The 19,113-nt window shown below is 45.8% G+C and overlaps 2 protein-coding genes across 7 annotated transcripts in view; both read left to right on the top strand.

The window, feature by feature from the left end:
- The window catches only part of LOC116382064 (serine/threonine-protein kinase WNK2), a 39,826-nt gene extending 39,177 nt beyond the window's left edge, over window positions 1–649 (top strand). For all 3 annotated transcript variants that reach the window (XM_031844745.1, XM_031844744.1, XM_031844746.1), the window contains one exon: window positions 84–649. In XM_031844745.1, the coding sequence (XP_031700605.1) occupies window positions 84–434 (351 nt within the window). In that variant the 3' untranslated portion in view covers window positions 435–649. The remainder of the gene's footprint in view (window positions 1–83) is intronic.
- A 1,518-nt stretch (window positions 650–2,167) lies between these two features.
- brpf1 (bromodomain and PHD finger containing, 1) lies at window positions 2,168–19,083 on the top strand. 4 transcript variants are annotated; one of them, XM_031845329.1, is made up of 16 exons: window positions 2,168–5,071; window positions 6,316–7,106; window positions 7,401–7,590; window positions 7,692–7,979; window positions 8,471–8,988; window positions 9,137–9,341; window positions 9,452–9,583; window positions 10,000–10,128; window positions 10,590–11,079; window positions 11,797–12,105; window positions 12,408–12,683; window positions 12,777–12,924; window positions 14,251–14,384; window positions 14,925–14,977; window positions 15,068–15,222; window positions 16,227–19,083. In XM_031845329.1, exons 2-16 carry the CDS (start codon window positions 6,361–6,363, stop codon window positions 16,408–16,410), a joined length of 3,957 nt encoding a protein of 1,318 aa, XP_031701189.1. In that variant the 5' UTR covers window positions 2,168–5,071; window positions 6,316–6,360; the 3' UTR covers window positions 16,411–19,083. The 4 variants fall into 4 exon arrangements, with proteins under 4 accessions (XP_031701189.1, XP_031701191.1, XP_031701192.1 ...); XM_031845331.1 differs by lacking the exon at window positions 2,168–5,071 and adding an exon at window positions 5,086–5,167; XM_031845332.1 differs by lacking the exon at window positions 2,168–5,071 and adding an exon at window positions 5,176–5,463.
- Window positions 19,084–19,113: the final 30 nt, after the last annotated feature.

Below are 19,113 nucleotides of genomic sequence, written 5' to 3'. Positions count from 1 at the left end.
ATACAGGTGTTGTTACACCCCTAATCTGTGACATTTGAGGCGGTCTATGCTGGACTTAGTACAACGACTCCCTTCTGTTTCAGATGAAGTGCCACGTTGGTTCCCGCAAGCTCCAGCTGCCTCTTTCCTGCCCGCTGACTGCCTCTCTGGGCCCCGGTGTGCCCACAAGCCAAGCTTCCAACTCCTCAGCAAAGCTCCCTGCTGGGTACATTTTGGCAGCGGGCTCCTATGGAGGCATGGCTCCTGGTCCTCTTTACCCACAGCAGTGGCCTGGCACGCCCAGTCCTGCAGGGTCCGTGAGTCCCGTAGGCCTGCTCGGTGCTGCAAGAATGATGCCCTATGCCACAGTGGCAAACCCAGGGATCCAAGCCCACCATCTGGTCACGCACGACCCCGAGAGTGGCTCCTGTCCCAAAACCACTAGGACTACCTAATCTGCTCACTAACGGTTGTTAGTGTGTTCGGGCGCCATCGGCCCAACTTCACTCTGTTGTGGTTCACCAGAGCCACAAATGTACATAGTGTGATCTTGTAAATTACATGACGCAAGTGTTGATATTCTTTATACAACACCTACAGTGGGTACGGAAAGTATTCAGACCCCTTTAAATTTTTCACTCATTTTATTTCTCATTAATGTACACTCAGCACCCCATCTTGACAGAAAAAAACAGAAATGTAGAAATTTTTGCAAATTTATTAAAAAAGAAAAACTGAAATATCACATGGTCATAAGTATTCAGACCCTTTGCTGTGACACTCATATTTAACTCACATGCTGTCCATTTCTTCTGATCCTCCTTGAGATGGTTCTACTCCTTCATTGGAGTCCAGCTGTGTTTAATTAAACTGATTGGACTTGATTAGGAAAGGCACACACCTGTCTATATAAGACCTTACAGCTCACAGTGCATGTCAGAGCAAATGAGAATCATGAGGTCGAAGGAACTGCCCAAGGAGCTCAGAGACAGAATTGTGGCAAGGCACGGATCTGGCCAAGGTTACAAAAGAATGTCTGCAGCACTCAAGGTTCCTAAGAGCACAGTGGCCTCCATAATCCTTAAATGGAAGAAGTTTGGGACGACCAGAACTCTTCCTAGACCTGGCCGTCCAGCCAAACTGAGCAATCGTGGAAGAAGAGCCTTGGTGAGAGAGGTAAAGAAGAACCCAAAGATCACTGTGGCTGAGCTCCAGAGATGCAGTAGGGAGATGGGAGAAAGTTCCACAAAGTCAACTATCACTGCAGCCCTCCACCAGTCGGGGCTTTATGGCAGAGTGGCCCGACGGAAGCCTCTCCTCAGTGCAAGACATATGAAAGCCCGCATAGAGTTTGCCAAAAAACACATGAAGGACTCCCAGACTATGAGAAATAAGATTCTCTGGTCTGATGAGACCAAGATTGAACTTTTTGGCGTTAATTCTAAGCGGTATGTGTGGAGAAAACCAGGCACTGCTCATCACCTGCCCAATACAATCCCAACAGTGAAACATGGTGGTGGCAGCATCATGCTATGGGGGTGTTTTTCAGCTGCAGGGACAGGACGACTGGTTGCAATTGAAGGAAAGATGAATGCGGCCAAGTACAGAGATATCCTGGAAGAAAACCTCTTCCAGAGTGCTCTGGACCTCAGAGTGGGCCGAAGGTTCACCTTCCAACAAGACAATGACCCTAAGCACACAGCTAAAATAACAAAGGAGTGGCTTCGGAACAACTCTGTGACCATTCTTGACTGGCCCAGCCAGAGCCCTGACCTAAACCCAATTGAGCATCTCTGGAGAGACCTGAAAATGTCTGTCCACCAACGTTCACCATCCAACCTGACGGAACTGGAGAGGATCTGCAAGGAAGAATGGCAGAGGATCCCCAAATCCAGGTGTGAAAAACTTGTTGCATCATTCCCAAGAAGACTCATAGCTGTACTAGCTCAAAAGGGTGCTTCTACTCAATACTGAGCAAAGGGTCTGAATACTTATGACCATGTGATATTTCAGTTTTTCTTTTTTTAATAAATTTGCAAAAATTTCTACATTTCAGTTTTTTTTCTGTCAAGATGGGGTGCTGAGTGTACATTAATGAGAAATAAAATGAACTTTTTTGATTTTAGCAAATGGCTGCAATGAAACAGTGAGACATTTAAAGGGGTCTGAATACTTTCCGTACCCACTGTATATCTGTAGTTAGTGTGTGTGTGTGTGTGTGTGTGTGTGTGTGTGTGTGTGTGTGTGTGTGTATATATACTATACAGTACGTGTTAAGTATGTGTGAATACCTAATGCTTTTTGGCTTTGGTTTTGACTACACTCAGCCATACAAGACAAATTGTCTACAGTCTCGAAAAACCATTTTTCATTTTATTCCGTATTACTGCAGTTCTCATTGATTTTTGCCTTTCTCACTTTAAACACTACATTGGAATCCAAATACCAGTGGTGTGAGATAGTTACTAGACAGTATTTAAGATGAAGATATTTTAAGGAATGTAGTGCCTTGAACATTGATTTACATTTGTTTTCTCTTCTGTGAAACAAAGCATGTGTGCATCCAAGTTATTTTATTTGATGGTAGCTTGAGTGCAGTCTCTTTTTTTTAAAAATTTTTTTTATGCATTACAGACACTTTTGTTCTTTGGTTTACATATGAATGCCCTTGTAGAACTGCACTATTAACACTATGCTCTTATTTAAAAAGAATAAAATCATGTTTTTAACCCTTGTTTACTTTCCACCCCTGTGACAGATGGAATGCCATAGTGGTGAGATGTACCGTTGCCTTGCAGGAACAAATGGTTAATGTGCGACTGATGAGAGAAAGGAAAAAACAAAGTTACGCCAGCAGCCAAACCCACTCTTTCAGGTCAAATGGTTCAGTCGGACACGGCCTCTTTTTGATAGGACAACTGATGCGTTGGACGGCACAAGAGTTTTCAGCGTTGCAGCCTCGTGCTCAGAGGAAAGGCGGTGTCCAGAGCCATGTATACTGTACGCGGTTCCTTCTACAGTAAATGCCTCTGGTAGCGTTCTGATCAGAATGTAGCAATTAATATGTCAAGGCTTGAGGCTCAAAAGTGCAATTTAACCCCCTCCACAAAAGCTTTGATCGTGGCCTTGCCACAAGCCTTATCTCTTGATGTGTGCAACAGGAGCAAGCTGATGAAAAGTTGAACAAAGTTACAAATCACCAAACCAACTGACGGAAGTTACCCGGCAAAGTATGAACATTGCAAACCTCCAAGCGAGCAAGTCACTACTGCTAAATGTTCTTTCAACTCGGCTATCCTATTACTCGGCATACACTGTATGTGAAACGTGTTGTGCAATCACCAGTTAAGTCTGATGTTTTTAAATGACTTGATGTTTGAAGCTTTTTTTTTTTTTTTTTTTTGATGCTGCTATCGTCTGAGGTGATTCCACTGTACAGTTGAGCATTATATTCACATAAAATGGTACTTTAATACAAATTTAAATTAACAAGTGAGGCGCTCACAAAGCAGTGTTATTGCGTTGTTGAAGTTTTGATGCGTTTATTTCCCAGGTTGCTTCGGGTGACGGCCTTTGTTTTTTTCATTTTATTTTCAGTAATGCAAAATTCAAATGTTACTTGATGCGGGTGATTTGCACAATATATAGTCCCCCTTAATTCTAATCTATGTTTAAGAGTTTCCTACACTGTAGATGGTGGGTTTCACCACCTGTACTTTTATTTTGTCACTGACTAGCATGGCCAACAGTTCATCTTCCACAAAGCAAAGATAAACAATACAGCTACAACGATTAGATGTTTCACAACTCCACAACACATGTAAAAGGTTTCAGCATCCCAAATCTGCCAAGCTGTGAATTCTACAGTTTTCTTGTAGTTTATATTTGTACATTTTGTTTTCTGACTGATGGTGGTGGGGGGATTGTTTTGATGTGTTATTGTTCCATCAATTCGGTCTGAATTGGACTTTTATAGGATATTATGCGGAGTCTTCTGCTTTGGTGAAATACTTCCAGTAGTAAGAGATTTCTGTTCTCTTGTCACTTATATCTGGTTTTGTTCCACCTCCTTCGCCGCCAACTCGTGGTCAGCAGAGAAAAGGAATAAGTGTTGTTGGCAAAGTCATTTGGATGCAGTGATCAGACGGAGGAGCTGATATGCACAGAAGAGGAAGATGAGGAGGGGGAGAAGCAGTCCTGACACTTCCTACTCTGCTCATTCTCACTTCTCTCTTGACAACATTGCCTCCTGGTGAAAATGCTCTGGTTGTCAAAAGGCTTGTATTCAAACTGTGTGGGATTGCTTCTGCCTGCTGTATGTCCCACTGCATTACCCCACCCTGCCCTGCTGCACTCTAATCACAGACTGTATGTTCAGAGAGAAATAAATATTATTTTGTGCTTGATGGTGTGTTTCAATGTGCTTTTTATTGCCTTTTTTTCATTATTTCAGAGGCTATAATATTAAAATATATTATAGTTATTTAGCATGGAGTTGAGTCATACATTGTAAACCAGAACTAGTTTCTTTTTTCTCTCATCCATAGAAGATGTTAAAGTGTTTTTAAAGATGTATTTGAAGGTGCGACGCGCACTCAGGACACCTTTCACTCAGTCCTGCCGACATCCTTGAAACAAAGCCGCAGATTCGCCACATTCAACTTGAAGTTACCCGTGGGAACGAATTGGCCCGGTAGAAATAAAAATTCAGTATACTCTCCGAACAGAATATTATTTATATTACTATAAATTCTTTGTTAAAATGTGTATACGGGCTCTACTTCGATACAAAAGCCGAGAAATAGACCCTGCTTTTTTTTCTGTGGCGAATGTGTCGACCCGCGTCCGCGGAGTAACGCTACAGCAACGGTTTGCCTCTTTTGTTCAACCGAGTTCTCTGAATTATTCCCCAACACAATGAAATGATCGGAATATATTATGTTTTAAATAAACACATTTTCACTGTAACCCGCGCGATCCCGTGAATCTCCTCTGGGATTATCTAATGAATTTAAAAAATCGATCTGCAACCCTTTCTCCGGTCTGGTGTGATGAGGTTTCCGAAGCACGCAGTCTCGAGGAACGTGGAGTAGTAAGTGTTTATAACGTCCGGATCTGTAGCGTTTAAACGGTCGAAGTCTGGGTGTGTGGTGGTGGGAGAATATGTTCACATTTTGACTATTAAAAGGTAATTTCTACGTGTAATTGTTGTGGTGATTTTAGTGTTTCCATCTTAACCCCACTGTGCCCTGAAAACACGAAGTAGCAGCAAAGCCCTGATGCATTATAAGCACGACTGGCTATATATCCTCGTATTGCACAACATTTAGGAGCTGTTTTAGACACAAAGAATGTTAATGAATCTGTTGATTATTTAGTTAAAACACTGGACCTGCTCCACACATGCCGTAGTAACAGCAATACCTGCGGTAACCTCATGAAATCAGATGCTATACTGTCAGTATCAGGGATGGGATGCACAGGGTGAGGTCATTGTGGAGGGAAACACTGTAGAAGCTTGAATGGTCACCTACGTTACATTCAGGCTAACGTTACAGTGTGTCTAACTTTAAAAAAAAATCTTGTGTTTTAACTTAGTTATATAAATACTATGCATCCTTTAAGAAAAGCTAGCACCTTGTGTAGCGTTAGCTTAACGTCTGCCCTGTGAATACAGCTACACTATATAGCACGCGAATTAAAACTAACCGTTTTTGCCGTTACCATCGGTTGAGATTAACGGAAGCAAGCGGTGGCTACTTTTGTGTCGTGAACTCGTGAGTTGGTGGCTGCTTTCTGTAGTAGCTGTGAACTGTGAACTGGTGTTGTTGTTTGCTAGCTTCATGTTAGCTTGCTTGGCTAACAGCGTCAGGGCTGCAATGTTTCATTGTTTGAGTAGAAGAAGAAATCATAACGCTAAGGCTAAAGTTAGCCTGTTTAGAAAGTCCTATTGTTAGTTATAAGGATAATGAAACTATCGTAGATTTTTGTTTAATGCACTGTTGTTATAGCCAAAGCTCATAGGCTGTAAACCAGAGTGTGCTGTCAGCCTAGCCCCTGTTATAACTCTAGTTAGCAGGAAACAGAAGCATAAATATTGACCTAAATTGCACCTGTTACTGGAGTAACCAAACGGAACAATTTGTTTACTACTGGGAGTTGGAGAAACGGTCACGTGACTGCACCATAACAGGTGCACAATGTGCAGAGGACTTGCTCAGAGTGGTGTCTCTAAACTGCTAGAATTCAGTGACTGTGGCTACTATCTGAATAATGTAAATAAACCTGTGGAAGTGATCCTGCAGCGTGGTCCTCACTTGTGCTCTTCTCCTTCAGATGTAAACTTGAACAGCATCCGTCCCAGCAGTGGCTGTTGGCAGGATGGGCCTGGACTTTGACGTAAAGACGTTCTGTCACAATCTGCGGGCCACCAAGCCCCCTTACGAGTGCCCCGTGGAGACTTGCCGTAAGGTGTACAAGAGCTACAGTGGCATTGAGTATCACCTTTACCACTATGACCACGATAACCCAACACCTGCGCAGGCTTTGCCCCAGAAGAAGAGAAAGGGACGGCCTCCTCGCGCCTCCTTGGCTGGGTCAGGGGACACGGACGACGGTGGGGGGGGTAACGGAGGTGGAGGACCTGGGCACGGGGGGAACACACCGGGGAGCCCCAACCGGTCAGACCACTCTCACTCCCCGGGCAGAGAGACAATGACCTATGCCCAGGCCCAGCGCATGGTGGAGCTGGAGTTTCAAGGACGCCTCCACCGTATCAGCATCTTTGAGAACATTGACGTGGTGTCAGAGGAGGACAGCGATGCGGAGGACACGCCTCCATCTGGTACGGGTGGCGGCGGCGGAGGGGTTTGTAACGGGAGTGACGGCGGACCTGGTGGCAGCGAGCTGGGAGGTAGTGGCAAGGACCGGCCAGATATCCCATCCTCTAACGGGGGCAAATCCACGCCGAAGTCCGGGAAGCACAAAAGCAAAGAAAAGAAGAAGGATGGCTCCTCTCATCATCACAGCGCTCAGTCCGGCCCAGCAGTCAAGCTCCCCGAGGCGGTGTTCAGAGAGCTGGACCAAGAGAGACCCGATGCCCCCCCTCGACCATCGTCTTACTACAGGTCTGCATTTAGAATTATAATCTGGTTTATTACATGGCAGGCATTTAAAAGATAAGGGCACTTATAGAGAAGGCATATTGTTTATGCTGAAATTTGGTATTTGAATTTACACACTCGGACATCAGTTTGTTTGCAGTTGTACAGCTTGTTGTTGTGCATGTTTCAGGAAATTAATTTGACCTCAGATTACCTCATATTATTTAGATTATTATTTCCTCTTCTCGACAGAAAGTTGAAGTTGGTGCCAAACCCACACAAATGCATTTTCCTCTTCTTTCCCACGCTGGTGTTCAGGTACATTGACAAGTCTGTGGAGGAGCTGGATGAGGAGGTAGAGTATGACATCGACGAGGAAGACTACATCTGGCTCGACATCATGAACGACAAGCGGCGGCGTGACGGCGTGACACCCATCCCTCAGGAGGTCTTTGAATACCTCATGGACCGCTTGGAGAAGGAGTCTTACTTTGAGAGCCACAACAAGGTACCTGAACTCTGAAGCGGAGGGGAAAAATATTATTTTAACACCGAAAAATCTATAGAATTCGTTCAACTCTGATCTCTACTTATCCTCCCCTCTCCCAGGCCGACCCCAGCACCCTCATCGATGAAGATGCCGTGTGCTGCATCTGCAACGACGGAGAGTGTCAGAACAGCAACGTGATCCTGTTCTGCGACATGTGTAACCTGGCAGTGCACCAGGAGTGCTACGGCGTGCCCTACATCCCAGAGGGCCAGTGGTTATGCCGCCGCTGCCTGCAGTCGCCGAGTAGAGCCGTGGACTGCGCTCTCTGTCCCAACAAGGGAGGCGCTTTCAAACAGACGGACGATGCACGCTGGGCCCACGTAGTGTGTGCCCTCTGGATCCCGGAGGTGAGTCCACACACACCACTAACGGGCCGGGCCGGCCCAATGTAGCATTTAAAACCAGGAAAAGACACGTATGCCATATTACAATATCCAGAAACTAAAACAATATCTAGTCTCGTATCACAACATTGTTAAAATGTCGATATATTGCCCATCTCTACACCACTACATGCGTTCTTGATCAGAACTACATAATCATGCAGATGTTGAGCTTTTAGTATTTCTCTGTTTTCCTTCAGAATCAGCATTGCCTTGATTTTCTGCACTGCGTGCTTAAGAATGTAACCGTGTTAACTGATGCGTACAGACTCTGAGGGTGATGGTGCACATATAGTATAGGTGGTTGCTTAGATTGTTTCGTCACATGTTAAGTGCAAGCTGTTTCATTTAGTGCACCTAGTGATATTTATTAAAGTGATATATACACATGTGCAGCTAGACGGTCTGTTGATAAGAGTCTTGCAGTAAAAGTGAGTTTTGCTGCTTTCCCTCAGGTCTGCTTTGCTAACACAGTCTTCCTGGAGCCAATCGACAGTATCGAGCACATTCCTCCCGCCCGCTGGAAGCTCACCTGCTACATCTGCAAGCAGCGTGGCTCGGGCGCCTGCATCCAGTGTCACAAAGCCAACTGTTACACCGCCTTCCACGTCACCTGTGCCCAGCAGGCGGGCCTCTACATGAAAATGGAGCCCGTCCGAGAGACCGGGGCCAACGGCACCTCGTTCAGCGTCCGCAAGACGGCCTACTGCGACATCCACACTCCGCCGGGGTCGGCCCGGCCTCTGGGGGGGGTGGGCGGGGCCAGCATGGGCTCGTCGCACAGTGATGGGGAGCTGGAGGAGGATGACGACCCCAGCATCTGCCAGGACGACGACTCCAAGGGCTGGAGCTCTGAGCGAGCCAAGAGGGCGAAGGCCAAGTCCAGGCTGAAGATGAAAAGAGCGAGGAAGATCTTAGCCGAGAGGAGAGCTGCTGCGCCGGTGGTGTCTGTGCCCTGCATACCTCCCCATAGGTACGTACACACTGCATGTGTGTTTTACCTGTGCTCCAAGATGCACATGCCTGGTAACCTTCTTGCACAATAGTGTAAATCACCCGCACCTCCTGGAGGCGTTTGGGATTTGAGTACGAGAGTCAAAGTGGTGTTTGTTTCTCTCCAGGCTGAGCAAAATCACCAGCAACTTGACGGTGCCCAGGAAGAGCCAGTTCATGCAGCGACTCCACAGCTACTGGACCCTGAAGAGGCAGAGTCGTAACGGTGTACCGCTGCTCCGCCGGCTCCAGACCCACCTGCAGTCCCAACGGCACATTGACCCCCTCCCGCCAGAACCGCCAGCGCAACTCTCACCGGTGGCTTGTGCAATTGTAAACAAAAACACACACACAAAAGAAATTCCGAAATTCCTTTTAGCCGTCGTTCTTGCCTCATTCAGCTGTGTAACATGTTTGAGGGTTTGTGCGCGTTGGTGTTGCAGACGGACGGCGAGGAGAAGCACTCGGCTCTAAAGGAGCAGCTGAAAGCGTGGCAGAGACTCAGACACGACCTGGAGAGAGCCAGGCTGCTGGTGGAGCTCATCCGCAAGAGGGAGAAACTCAAGAGGGAGACGGTGAGACACAAATTACCTTTTATTTCTGTCACGAGCTGATATCAAAGCCCCAACATTAGCCAGTGAGCTGTATAGGACAGTGGTTAGAACGCAAGAACGCAGGCAATGAAACCCTTTTTTAATAATTAGGTCCAAATAACAAATACAATTTTAAAGCCATTTTAGCTGTTTTAGTAATATAATTTCTGTTTTTCTACCTCCTTACAGTCTTTCCAGTTTTTTCTTAAACTTTCTTAAACACACAGTAAACAGCATCTTCCTTCACTACTTGCAGCTTAGTAGACTCACATATGAGTGTGTGTGAATACATGAAAACACTTTTCCGTACACAATAAGTTCTTTGCTCCTCAGATTTCTCCGTGTTTGTTTATTCAGTCGGCGGGTTTACATTGTTAAAACATGGCGTCTGTGTTCAGATTAAAGTGCAGCAGATGGCGCTGGAGATGCAGCTCACTCCCTTCCTGGTGCTGTTGAGGAGTACGTTGGAACAGTTGCAGGAGAGAGACATCAACAACTTCTTCACTGAGCCTGTACCGCTGGCAGAGGTAAGCTCACACGGTCACTCACGCTTTTAAAAATGCGTCCTCTTTTCAGGCCAACGTCATTTTAAAATGATTACATTGGCGTATTTATATTTGTCTCCCCCGTTTATTTGAATTAGTATATAATGTATGTTGAATTATTTATTACACCTTACTTACAATGCCGGGTACAGCCGAGAAAGTTGTCAGTCTGTCCGGTCCATTCTTGTAAAAGCGATACCTCAGAAATGCCTTGAGCTAATTTTCTTCTAATTTCTTCAGTGTGACCTGAAGAATTTGGTCACAATACAAGTTTTTGGCCATAACTCAAGAATTCATATGCTAATTATGACAGTTTCACATCAACGTCTAATGGGATAAATCAATATGAATAATATGAAAGTATTTATTTGTAGAAAATGCTGGTCTTCTACACACTCTCATCAGTTCACATCTCTGCCTGATCTCTTCCCTCTGCTCTGCAGGTGCCAGACTACCTGGACCACATCGACACGCCAATGGACTTCCAGACCATGTGGAACCTGCTGGAGTCCCACCGCTACCTCACGTTTGAGGCCTTTGAGTCCGACTTTGGCCTCATTGTCAACAACTGCCTCAAGTACAACGCCAAGGACACCGTCTTTTACCGCGCCGCCCTGCGGCTCAGGGAGATGGGCGGAGCCGTCATAAGGACCGCCCGGCGCCACGCTGAACGGATAGGCTTCGACTACGAGGCCGGCATACACCTCCCCCGAGAGCCGAGCCCAGAGAGCCAGCGGGACCACGACAGGGACCGAGAGAGGGAGCGGGAGAGGGAGAGGGAACGAGAACGGGAACGGGAGAGAGAGCGAGACCGAGACCGAGAGCGAGACCGAGACCGAGACCGAGACCGAGACAGAGACAGAGACAGAGACAGAGAACGAGACCGAGAAAGAGAAAGAGACAGAGACCGGCCGCTGTCCTCTAATGAGGAAGGTGAGTGAACTATTTTCACTTTGGTTGAGAAGTTTATGGCAGCCAACCGCTTTTTGGTTGATACCATTGTTCTCGATTTGGCCGGCTAGAAGCTAGACGGAAATGATTACAACACTTGGTTATCACACGAGTGAGTGAAGTACTGAAGGGAATTAGGGTGGGAGAGAAATCCTAGTGGATGGGACCACGAGTCATAAGTGTAGTAGAGGTAAAGTCAAAAGCTCACAAAGCTAGGGCCAAGCTATTGTTTATTTATTTTTTATTTCCTTTCACTGTCACAATACATTCCTCGTCTGAAACACTGGAGTAAGATGCTGAAAACACATATTTTATATTGGTACAGTAAAGCATGTTGGCCAGTAGGTGGTGCAGGACATTCAATCAGTTCAGTTCAGTTTGTTTAAAAACCGACCTCATCTGTTTTTACTGGATAAAATGACTTATCACATATTTAATTTGAACTCTCATTTAAACTATATTCGAACAGTCTCAGATTAAGTTTGGTGAATGTTGCAGATATGATGAATTCGGCACAGTTTGTACCAATATCGGCCCACATTAGCATTATGTCATCAGATGTCTGGCAGCTCAGAAGTTCTACCAAAACGTCCACCAGGACACCGCCCTCACCCCTCCCTTTGTTTGTTTCCACTCATATCTGACCTCCTTCCCTCTCTGAAGGTGTTTAACGGTCTTTTCTCTCCCCGCCTCCCACAGACCTGATCCTGCCAGAGAACAGGCGACGGCTGCCGCTGGAGGAGCAGCTGCATTACCTGCAGGCGCGTCTCGACGAGGTCAGCTCGGGGAAGCACAGCATCGGCCAGTCGCGCAGAGCCAAAGCTCTGAGGAAGGAGATCAGCGTCATCAAGAGGAAGCTCGCGCACCAGCGGGAGGGAGGCCCCGGTATCGCGGGCCGGGAGTCCGCGGGAGGAGGGGACCGGGGTTCCTCCCTCCCCCACCACCCGTCCTCCTCGGGACACCACGATGAAGGGGGAGAAAGCAGCAGCCAGGAGATCGGTGGAAAAGGTGCGTCTGGAAAGATTTAAAGCATCACTGATGTGCAGGAAAAGGATAAAATCTGTTTCAGGAAAGTGATGATAAACTTTTTTTTTTTTTTTTTTTAACACTGCTTTTATGTAATGTCGTTGCTTTATTTTATTTTATTTTATTTTATTTGTTTGTTGTTATCGTATCGATTGGTTTTATGTTTTATCAGGATTTAACTTTTACCTTGGTTTGTATTGCTTTTGTATTGTATTGTATATTGTATATAAATAAAGTTATTATTATATTCTTACATTTTAACTATAACCCTCCTCTTCCTCTAGATATGAGTGTGTCCTCGTCTGCCCTGGCTCCAGAGGTGGGCCGTCGGACATCCGTCCTCTTCTCCAAGAAGAACCAAAAGATGGCCGGACCCCCCAAAAGGCCCGGACGCCCCCCCAAGAACCGTGATGCCGGCTACGCTGGGCCGGGGTTGGGCCAAAGCCCCATCGGGCCCCCTCAGCTGCCCCTGCTGTCACCGAGCAGGCAGAGGAAGAGGCCCCGAAGCCCCCGCAGCAGCTCCAGCTCGGACAGCGACAGTGACAGCGACCTGCTGCCGGGTACGGGAGACAAATGCATCGTCGATGTTAATGCACACGTTTTGAGTCGCACACACACACACACACACTCACGCTCCCTCTCTTTCCTCTCAGGTTTGCCAAGTAACGGTTTCGATGGAGGAAACCAGCCGGTAACAGAGAGCTTCCGTGTGTACAGGAGCGAGTCTCGCCTCCCTCGCTCCAGCTCAGACTCCGAGTCCACGACCAGCAGCAGCAGCAGTGCAGCTTCGGACCGGACCAGGTGATTAGTGCTCATTGTTTTAATCTTTACAGCGCAGAGCTACAGCTATGGGTCACTCCCGGCACTCCCGTCAGCCCTGTTATCGACCGCTACAGGCAGCTGTTTCAAGCAAACAAGCTCAGGTGAGCCAAGAGTTAGAGATTATCAGGTGACACATTAGCCATACCAACTTCATAAGCCGATATTATGTCAGGGCCGTGTGTCTGGTCAGGTCCTCGGCCTCCAAGAGGCCAAAAAAATCAATTAATCCAGCTTTAAAGGAACAGATAGCCATTTTGGTAAATACATTTATTTACTTTCCATCGACTTCCTGGAGTCTCATCATCACTTTGATGCGTAGATTCCAGGAAGTCACTGCAGCCTATAAACCTGCAACTTTGATTGTTTATGTACGAGTTAAGAAACAGAGACACGGGCTGGGTTCCACCGACAAAGATTCATTTTTGAACCTGATCAAATCACGGTTTAACTTTAAATCATCAAACTTCAGAACCTCTCTTTAAATATCAGTTTTGTTTTTTACTCTAAACCTAAATTACATTTAATTCTCTTGCACCAAATGCAAATCTTTTTTCCCCGTACTGTTGAAAACAGTCGTTCTAGCTGGCTAAAACAAGATTTTGGCGAAAGAGGAGAAATTAGAGCTTCTCTGCCGAACCATCAAGAGTAACGTTTGGCTCACTGACTGACTCTTTATCTAGCGAGCTGGCAAACAATGCGCCTTTTGTTAAGGGACACAGAGCAGTCAAAATTATCTATTTTAATTGTGTGGGCAAGCATCCACATATTGATATTTATTTATAACTCTGCTTAATTGTAAATCTGGATTTATTATATCAGCCTAGTTTTGCTAAGCTCTGATTGGAGTTAACCTTAGATGAAACAAATCCTTGTTGGTGTAACCCAGCTTCTATGCATTTGTAGTGAAGTGAGCCAGGCTAGCTGTTCCTGATCTCTTTATGCTAAGCTAAGGTAGCTCCATAGTTGTTGCACAGATAAAAGAGACGGCAAATAAGCTTGTTTCCCAAAATGTTGTTTTATTCTCATCTATTACAAGTGCTTACGTGTATATGATGCTGCTGTATTGTCAGCCAACCAGCCAGTCTCACAGGCTTTTATTTCAGCGGTTAAACGTGCAAAAAATGTTTTTAGTAACACGAATGCGATACAACGAGAGAACGATATCATCAGCCACATCTTGTTTAGCATGTAGTGAAGCTGTATTTCCTGGTCATTACATCGATGGTCGATAACATCTTTGGCCAGTCAGAATGTAAACCTTTAAGGTCTCTGGTTCCTCACAGTCTCGTCTCTCGTCTCTCTCAGTACGACCCCCTCGAAGCAGGGCAGAGGAAAGGCCTCGTTCTCCCGCTCCGCCTTCCAGGAGGACAGCAGCGAGGAGACGTCAGGCACCGAAAATGATTCCTACTCAGTCGGAGGATCGCGGAGTGTTTCACATTGTAAGCACACTTTCACATCCTCACACCGCACACACACACACACACACACACACACACACTATCTATGCGTCAGTGCATGCAGTTAAATATTAGTTTCTATCCATGTAGACAGTGAATGTCTTCTCAGAATGATTTGAATGTGAATGTAGTTGGTTATTCAGTACAAGAAAGCCACAATATCTCTGAGTCTGTGACTGATCTGATGTCATCTTTTATTTGAAAAATGAAACGTAACAACAACAAAATGGCAGATAAAGAGATCAGCATTCAACATGTGAAGTGTTGAGTTTTAAGGCTGAAATGCCGACCCCGACCAGCCCATCCGCCCCGTCACAGAAACAGATTAATGCCATTTCTTGTCACATCTTGACTTAAACACGTAGAAGCGTGTGATCGTCCACGTGGCCGTAGTTTAGCTAGAGGGGAGGTTGCGCAATGGGGACTGTCGCTTCCTGTTGCTGTGCTCCTTGCCGCCAGTGATGCGGGGTCAGGGCAGGTCAGGCTGCTGGGTGACCTCTGATGACTATTCTTCTCTTGAAGCTCTGGACCTGGTGTGGGCCAAGTGCAGAGGCTATCCCTCCTATCCTGCTCTGGTGAGTGGACACTGCCAATAGCCCGGACCGATTCAGGACGCTCTGCACGTTAATGGCTGAATGTCTAAACCCTCCTCCTCTTGTCTGCAGATAATTGACCCGAAGATGCCCAGGGAAGGGGTGTTCCACCGCGGCGTGCCGATACCCGTCCCACCTCTGGATGTGCTGAAACTAGGGGAGCAGATGACCCAGGAGGCCAGAGAGCACCTGTTCCTGGTCCTCTTCTTTGACAACAAGAGAACATGGTCAGCACTCCGGGTCATCTTCTCACCTTTTACGTTCACTAACTGTATCGTCACCAATCATCACGTTCGTCTCTTTGTTTGTTCTCACTGACATCCTGTCGTTCTTTGTGGTTTTTTTCAAAAATGATGAGAACAGCAAAAGACGCACGCAAAAAGTAGGCTTGTGTTGTTACTGGATGTGGGCTCGCAAGTAACTCTGAGGCAGCAGTTCAAAGGAAACAGAATTGGGGCAAATATTGTTTTTGAGAATAGAAGAAGAGGAGAAAAAAAACATGATTTAGGTCATCCTGTGCTGCGCGATCTCATGCGTTCAAGGTTTGCTTTTAAGTTTGAAGAAAAACAAATGTGAGAAACACGATGGGAGTCGGTGTTACGCCGAACCGCCCTGATGATCCTCTGAGAAGTCATTCAGGAGCTGAACCTCTTTCAGTCGCTCAAACACTGGTTCCAAATACATTTGCAGGATTCCTTGCATATACTTTTGTTCAATATTTACGTCTGCAGGTCACGTTTGAGCCACGAATAGATGTTTGCATTGTTCTCATAATTGAAGCCTTCTTAAAACATCTGGATCGAATATGAAGGGCTCTGGTACATTCTGTTTGTTTCTCTGATGAGAGGAAATGAAAAAGAGATTTGCTCTCAAGTATTTAACGTGTGTATATGTTTTCACTAACGCATGCTTCAAACGTCTCTTCGACGCGGTTTACCTATTTATGATAATATAAAATGATGCGGACATGACTGTAAAAATGGTCAGGAACGTTTATTTACACACAAATTCACTCTTCTTTATTATAGTATTTATAGATGAGGCCTGTTGAGAATTTGGTCGTGATGGTTTGTCTTTTTAGTTTTTTAAAGGGTCCCCAGATAAACACTGCTCTAAAGTTCTCTCACTTGCCTCCTGTTTTGTTTGAGCTTGTTGTGGCATGAATCAAATCTGCTGTAGCTCTGTTTGATTGGAACTGATCAGTAACACTTCTATATCCGTGTGGATCCAGGCAGTGGCTGCCGCGCTCTAAGCTGGTGCCGCTCGGGGTGGACCAGGAGCTGGACAAGGAGAAGATGCTGGAGGGCAGGAAATCCAACATCCGCAAGTCCGTGCAGGTGGCCTACCACCGGGCCATGCAGCACCGCAGCAAGGTGCAGGGAGACCCCAGCAGCGAGACCAGTGACAGTGACTGAAAAACACACACACACACGCAAGCAAATCATGTGTTTGGTGTTTTGAAGGTGTTGTGGAGAACACGTTTCTCCATCGAGAGCACATCCCTCCATCACAGATCACAAGAAACGGTGCCAGTAGCACAGAGTGGGAACAAAAACAAAGAGATATCCACTACATCGGCCCTCGGACACACGCGCATCATGCACACTAAGCCGTATTTAATCTGACGTGTAAAATATTGTATTTAAGAGAATTGAAATTGAATAATAATAATAATAATAATGATGGGAAAAAAAATATGCTATGTTCAGGATTGCCAATCAAAAATATTCCTCGTATGCAGCCGATGACGGTTTACAGACGGTGTTGCTGCCTCTCCCCGTCGTTCTCACACATTTTACATGTGAACAGGGAAATGCTGGTAGTGTGCGTTTTAAATGCACTCGCTGTGGGCGTGGCTGCGAAACGCCGTCGCCTCAACACGTCTTCACGTCTCATCAACCGCCTCTACGGAGAAAAGAGAAACCAGGCCTGGTGCTAGTGTCCAGTCGTCCGGCAAGTGGAGCACAACGAGAGACTGTTGGCAAGCCAACGATAATGTTATTTATTCTGCTTACTCCTTCTTAACAAGGCCACCAAGCTCCCTTTTATCATGGACTACTTCTAATCACTCCTGCTGCACAAGACGTTGTGCGGTCCTCGTTGTCACTCTGTGTTCATCATGTCTCCTGTTTTTACGCGGGGGGTTGTTTTTTGTTAACGTACGTCTGTCACATGGGCCGCCGGGTTCAACGAGTAACGAGGACTAAACAGAAACACGTGATCGCCTCACGGCCTGTCTTAGACTCGGGCTAACGGCTTTAGAACTTTTATATATACAGATTGCATAAAGAATAGAAGTTTAATAAAAAAAGAGTTGAGTTTTTTAAACTTTGTTGTGGTCACTTGTCTGCGGTCCAAGGGGGGTTGTGTTCGTTCCCCTTCAGTGTTCTTCCTGGTTGTGTGGAATATCCTTGTTTGCACGCTCATATGTTCTTACCCGCCCATTTACTCTTTCCAAAGAAGTTGTGACTCATGAGTGCCTCTCCAGATTTATTATGCTGTATCGCTCTGATACTGAAGTTAACTTCCTCTTTTATATTAACTGTAGAGACGGTATGTGTTGGATGCATCTCACTCAGCCCCCACAGGCTTTCTTCTTCATACCCCAGAGAGTTAGATCGTGGTAAATGTATCGTCCTCTCATGGGTGCATACCTTCTGTGTGAGGGTAAACGTGGAGTGCTTCGCATTAGTTCTGCAGCTTTCTTGCTCTGTCCCTTATGGTATACAGAGCCCAGCCTACTGTACACACTTGCTCCGCCGGTCGGACAGCTTTTACAAAAACACATAGAGGTGAGGTCGTGTGAGGTCGTGTGTTGGTTGCCTGTGGATTATACCGGATTTAAAATAATCCCAGACCATGTTCAAATCTTAAAGAGTCAAACGAAACAAAGACAAATGCACTTAAACAAGAGGTAGGGCCTTTGTCTCACTACGTTTTACTGGCATTTTAATTGCACGTCCCATAAGCTGACTGATACATTATCAGTTGCTACATCAGCTCATTTGTTGAGATAACCAATGAGAATTTCCTCTCCCCAAACCAGAGGGGGTTTTTTTGGTCAATCTTTCCACACACAATGACGATCCCCCAACTGGAAAACCCACTCACCACAACATCTATGTCTTCAGATTTGCAACCAAAACGACTCCCCTCTGAGAAAAGACGCCTTGTTTCCTGTCCTGAAAACACTCCGCGTGACTGGAAACAACTGATAATCATCAGTCAGTGGTTTCGACAGCGACGCTCTTAACAGGAGCCTCTGACCTTACCTTCTGGTAACCTGATTTTGTTTTTCTACCAAAGCCCTGTTTTAGCTCTCCGTCCCAACATCTGCTTTACATCTGCTCTGTACACACACCATAGTACGCATACCTATTGGCCAGGTATGCGTGCACATACCAGGAATTAGACTGTTTCTAGCCGTGTGTGGTAATGAGATTCTATCTAATGGATGAAAGAAACCACACACCAGATAATTTAGGTAATACCACAGCGAATTGATCAGGCAGTGCAATCTTTTCTGCACTCTGGCTTTTCTCATGGTGGCTGACTAGGTGGATTTGCAGCTGTGCCATTGTTTTTATGTTTCTTAAGTTTTAAGTCCAAGTGGTGTTTGCTGACTTGGAAATGCTCTTGTATCCGTCCACCGACGTTTGTTTTTCAGTCACATTTTTCTCAGAGTTGCTTTGAGTGTTCCTTTGTCTTTATGGTGGAGGTTTAATCACAATACTGACTCTCTGTCCAGATGTACTTATGCATCTGATTTAACTAATTATGTGGCTCCAACAACCTTTTGGCTGCAAAAAAATTAAAAGTGCACCAGCACGCTGAAGGTTTTCTAGCAGGGCATCCTATAAAGCACCGCATCACATCTTCTCAATTTTAAGGCCACCCAAGAGGGCACTTCATCATGTGTTCTCCAATAAACGGCCCCCTAGGGCACTTTATGTTTTCTCCAATTACAGGCTCCTTAGAGGTTACTTCATCTCGTTTTCTCTACTGTACGTGCACCCTAGAGCACTTGATCATGTTTTCTCTACTGTCAGGGGCCCTTAGAGAACTCTGTCATGTTTTAGGGCACAATAGACTCCCCCCCCAAGTGATGATTTAGGTGT

This window comes from Anarrhichthys ocellatus, unplaced genomic scaffold (assembly GCF_004355925.1).
Source record: "Anarrhichthys ocellatus isolate YVR2014 unplaced genomic scaffold, GSC_Weel_1.0 scaffold5, whole genome shotgun sequence".
In the NCBI taxonomy this organism is placed as follows: domain Eukaryota; kingdom Metazoa; phylum Chordata; class Actinopteri; order Perciformes; family Anarhichadidae; genus Anarrhichthys; species Anarrhichthys ocellatus.
The sequence above is the reverse complement of the archived record's forward strand: the minus strand, read 5'-3'. Positions and strand labels throughout refer to the sequence as shown.